Here is a 5,034-nt window from a genome sequence, read left to right as displayed (position 1 = left end):
GTAAATGCAGAGAAGCTGTGTGGTGGCCAGGCCTCAGCTCAGGAGCACTGGGTGTGCAGATGGAAGGGTGAAGGATGGGCTCCTTGGGGACACCATCATGGCCAGTACCTTGTGGATATGGCTTCCCACACCCCGGTTGTGACACTGTGTTAGAAGGGGTCTCCAGGCTTTACCCTGGGGCAAAGTGATCGGTCATGGGGTGTGTTCCTGTCATTTCTGAGGAGGGCAGAGGTACTCACAATGGGATTGGTAAGGAGAGACAAAATGAAAACAAAGACAAAATCATTGTGGAACTAAGATGAATAGGTTTTCCTGAGTATTCTCATCAACGCTGCCTGGAAATCCTGGGTGTGGATCCACCACCGACTGGGCCACGGCCCTGGAAGTGGCCTGGTTCTCCCAGTGGACAGACCTTTTCCCAGTGCCTGGAGCACAGGTGGTGGCTGAGGCGGGAACAGCCTACATCCTTCCAGACCAACAGCATCAGTGTCAGCACCGCTGCCCTCCACCAGGGGGAGCCAAGCCGGGTACGGGGGCAGGGCCGTGGGTTCAGAGATCACACCGTGGGCCTAAGGATTGGCGAGACGGCTTTCAGGGCCCCGGACGCTGCCCCCTTTCTCCGCCCGGTCCAGGCCCAGGCCAGTCCAGCTGCATTAAACAGCCCCCCGTCTGCCCGCCCGGCCGCCCCGACAACCGCCAGCCAGCCAGCCAGCCTGCCCTCTCTCCGTCTCTGGCAGCAGCCGCTCAGCCCTCGGTCCAGAGCTCTTTCGGGACCCGCCCTGAGGGAAGGCAGGAGCTAGGCCACCTTCGCCCAGCCACCATGGTCCACCTGAGGGCGTCCGAAGTCCGGCAGCTGCTGCACAACAAGTTCGTGGTCGTCATGGGGGACTTGGTGCAGAGGGCCGTGTACAAGGACGTGGTGCTCCTGCTGCAGAAGGACTGCCTGCTCTCAAGCAGTCAGCTGAAGGCCAAGGGCGAGATGAGCTTCGAGCAGGACAGGCTGCTGCACGGCGGCTGGTGGGGCCGTATGCACAACGGGACCCACTACCGCGAAGTCCGCGAGTTCTTCTCCACACACCACCTTGTGCGCGTCTACTTCCTCACACGCGCCTACTCCCGGTACGTGGAAAAAGTCCTGCTGGAGCTGCTGAGGGGCAAGCACGGCCCAGACGTGGTCATCATTAACTCCTGCCTCTGGGACCTGTCCAGGTATGGCCAGGATTCCATGTGGAGCTACAGGAGGAACCTGGAGACCCTGTTCTGGCGTCTTCGCCAGGTGCTGCCCGAGTCATGCCTCGTGGTGTGGAACACTGCCATGCCAGTGGCTGAGACGGTCTCGGGGGGTTTCCTGCCGCCTGAGGGCATGCCCCCGACCGCGTGCCTGCGGGATGATGTGGTGGAGGCCAACTTCTACAGCGCCGCTGAGGCCAGCAGGTTCGGCTTCGACGTGCTGGACTTGCATTTCCACTTCCGGCACTCCTGGCAGCGCCAGCAGCCAGATGGCGTGCACTGGAACCAACACGCTCACCGAAGGCTCTCGCAGCTGCTGCTGGCCCACGTGGGCGACGCCTGGGGCGTGGACCTGCCCTGCGATGACCCGGTGGGCAGGTGGCTCTGGGAAGGCCTTGGGAGCCCTCTCAGAGGGCCCGCGAGCGACAGGCTGCTCCAGCGCCACGGAGGTGAATTCGGGGAGGAGGCCCCGCCTTCGCGCCCACCTAGGTCCCTGGGCCCTATCACTCAGTCGCGAAGACCCCCTGTTTCCCTGCCCCAGGATCGCAGGTGCTTCAGGCCGCGCCGCCATGGCTCCACTTTGCCCTGGGACCAATCCCTGCAGCGCCAGCCATGCTCTGGTGACAGCTATGCACAGCACGCTAGATAGGGCCAGGAAGCAAACCCGACCCCTTGCCGGCAGCCCCGCCACGGCCGAATACATAGGGCCTCTGATTCTCAGCAGCGCCGCGTGGTTCACCGGGCTTCTCCACCTTACCCCCCAGGTCCCCCTGCAGGGCCAGAGAGGCGCAGGGGCAGGGACCGCAGCCCCAGACTTGACCACAGGCAAGGATTCAGTAGCCACCCCTCCATGTAGGCCGTCCTCTCCCCCTTGGACCCTTCCTTGGGGGATTCCCTAGGCATGCAGGTCTGAAACACCTCCAGCCACCCCTCCACCCCTCTCAGCAGCGACAGGCCTTACTGGAGCAGATACCAGTACCAGACGTACACCCCCACGGCTGTCTCCTCCTTGCCTTGATGTACAAGCAAACTCCGAATTAAAAAAGTGCCTTCACAAACGCAATGTCTCTGCGGAGTCTTTGCGGGGCTGTGCCCTGGCAGTGTGTCAATAATGGATCAGTGTAGCCTGGCACTCCCATTATGTTCTGGGTGCCTTTTGGGGCAAGGAGCAGAACGCCTTCTTGGGGGCTTCTGCTGCTTTCAGGGCCAAAGAGGCAATCAGGTGAAATACATTCCCTTGAATTACCTGTAGTTTCTGTAGAAGAGTTATTTGTTCAGAAGAGCCCTGAGCTTGAGCGGCTCTTAACCCTTAGGAAGATGCAATGCTCAATTCAGTGAGCTGACATTAAGTGCCTCTCAGGGCTGGTGAAAAAACAAGCCTCCCGGACGGTTTTCTATACCCATAAGGTGAATTAATGTATTTGCACACACTTGGGAGACTGACAGCTTTTCTAGCAGCCAGGGGGTTTCGTTGGCAGAGGAACCAGGTTCTCTTTCCTCACCTGAGGAGCTTTTACTTAATGGAACAATGCGCCTTAAGGACAAACGGGGAGGGGAGGCCGCCAGGGAGGAGATGGGACTCAGAGTGATCTCAAGCATGCTAAGAACGAATGAGCAATTCCAGGGCTGGTTACGGAAAAGAAGAAATGACGCCTTTTGGGCTTGAAATGATTTAAAGCATTGTTAAAGGAAATGTCAAAAGTTGGTGTAAGAACCCGCGATACTGTTGGCCCGAAATCATGTTTAAATCTTAAACAAAAATATCCCCTGAAATCTTCTTTAAACTAAGAATAGCTTAATTAGTAAAGAATGTCTGCGTGAGCATTGTGCTCATTTAAAGAGCTCTGTATATGGGATGAAACTGACAACAGCAACTGTTGAAAGATGAGATAGGAAGCTTAGGGGGCAATGAGTTTGTGTTAATGGGGGAGGAACAACTCAGGAGAGGAGGGTGAGAGTGGCTGCACAACTTCAAGAACATAAAACGTGTCACTGAATTGTGCTTGTAGAAACCGTTGAATTAGTGTATGTTTTGCTGTGTATATTCTCAATAACAACAAAAAATAAAATAAGTTATATTTAAAAAAGCATAGTTAACTAGTAAAGACTGCCTTGAGCATTATGCTCTTTTGAGAACTGTCTAGATGGAGCCCTGGTGGCGTGGTGGTTAAGAACTCAGGTGCTACCAAAAGGTCTACAGTTTGAATCCACCAGCTGTTCCTTGAAAACCCTATGGGGCAGCTCTACTCTGTCCTATAGGCTGCCTATGACTCAGAATCGACTCAGCAACAGATTTTTTTTTTTTTTAATATGGGGTCAAATTGACCATAACAACTAGAAAGGTTGGATAGGAAGCTTGAGGGGCAGTAAGTTTATGTTAGTGGGGCGAGAACAACAAGTCAGAAAAGAAGGGTGAGAATGGCTGCACCACTCAAAAAAATGTCATCGATGTCACTGAATGGTATGTGCAGAAACTGGTGAATTGGTGAAAGTTCTGTGTATATTCTCAACAACAGCAAAAGTAAAATAAACTATTTAAAAAAGAAAAGACAAGATGGCGTAAACAGTGTAATGTGTTCTGCTCTAAACCTGGGTCTCACCATCGACAAAGGAGATGAGACTGTTATTTCATTTCATGCAATTTGAAAGTTGATGAGGCATAATTTTAAAATCAATGAGTGCAACAACAACATATAATTGAGCTCCTTCTATCTATATAGCACCATGCAAAACACAGGGAGGGTGCAGCTTATCCCCTTAAAGAAGAAGAACTGGGATGGCCCGTGCTTTGTGCACTGAGACTTCCCTTACACATGGTATTTATTCGACAGCAACCATATTAGGAAGCTAATGTTGTTAAGAAGCTCTGGTGGCACAGCAGTTAAGTCCTTGGCTGCTAAACCAAAAGGTCAGCGGTTCGGAGCCACCTGCTGCTCTGCAAGAGAAAGATATGGCAATCTGCTTCTGTAATGAGTACAGCCTAGGAAACCTTATGAGGCAGTTCTACTCCACCCTATAGTTTCTATATGAGTTATGAGAACTGTTGTTAGGTGCTGTGCAGTTAGCCTAGACTCCTGGTGACCCTGTGCACAATGGAAGGAAACACTACCTGATCCTGTGGCATCCCAATGCTTGGTTGGTGTCATGATTAAATTATGTCACCACAAAAATGTGTGTATCAGTTGGGCTGGGTCATGATTCCCAGTATTGTGTGATTTTCCTATGTGTTATAAATCCTGTCTCTATGATGTTAATGAAGGAGGATGGGTGGTAGTTGCGTTAGTGAGGCAGGACTCAATCTACAACATTGGATTGTGTTTAGAGGCAATCTCTTGAGATATGAAGGAGAGAAGTGAACAGACAGACAGGGGGACCACATACCACGAAGAAAGCAGTGCTGGGAGCAGAAGAGATCCTTTGGACCCAGGGGCCCTGCACCAAGAAGCTCATAGTCCCGGGGAAGATTGATGAGAAGGCCAACGGAGAGAGAAAACCTTCCCCTGGAGCTGACACCATGAATTTGGACTTTAAGCCTATTGTGAAGAAATAAATTTCTCTTTGTTAAAGCCACTCCCTTCTGGTATCTGTTATAGCAGCACTAGATGACTAAGACAAGTGGAGATCACACTGTTGTGATCTACAAGGTTCTCAATGGCAGATTTTCAGAATAGATTGCCAGGCCTTTCTTACTAGTCAGTCTTAGTCTGGAAGCTCCACTGAAACCTTTTCAGCATCACAGCAGTATACAAGCTTCCACTGACAGATGGGTGGTGGGTGCACATGAGGTGCCTTGGCTGGGAATGG

General features: G+C 52.3%; 1 protein-coding gene across 1 annotated transcript; it reads left to right on the top strand.

The window, feature by feature from the left end:
* Positions 1 to 814: 814 nt before the first annotated feature.
* Positions 815 to 1,879, top strand: LOC126069892 (PC-esterase domain-containing protein 1B-like). Its single transcript, XM_049873538.1, has one exon. The coding sequence runs from the start codon at positions 821 to 823 to the stop codon at positions 1,877 to 1,879; it is 1,059 nt and encodes a 352-aa protein (XP_049729495.1). The 5' UTR covers positions 815 to 820.
* The last annotated feature ends 3,155 nt before the right edge of the window (positions 1,880 to 5,034 follow it).

The sequence above is a fragment of the Elephas maximus genome, assembly GCF_024166365.1.
Source record: "Elephas maximus indicus isolate mEleMax1 chromosome Y unlocalized genomic scaffold, mEleMax1 primary haplotype SUPER_Y_unloc_1, whole genome shotgun sequence".
Classification (NCBI taxonomy): domain Eukaryota; kingdom Metazoa; phylum Chordata; class Mammalia; order Proboscidea; family Elephantidae; genus Elephas; species Elephas maximus.
The sequence above is the reverse complement of the archived record's forward strand: the minus strand, read 5'-3'. Positions and strand labels throughout refer to the sequence as shown.

Bases quoted from the DNA above. Each gene is read 5' to 3' on its own strand.
- LOC126069892 (XM_049873538.1), top strand. From the start codon at position 821: ATGGTCCACCTGAGGGCGTCCGAAGTCCGGCAGCTGCTGCACAACAAG.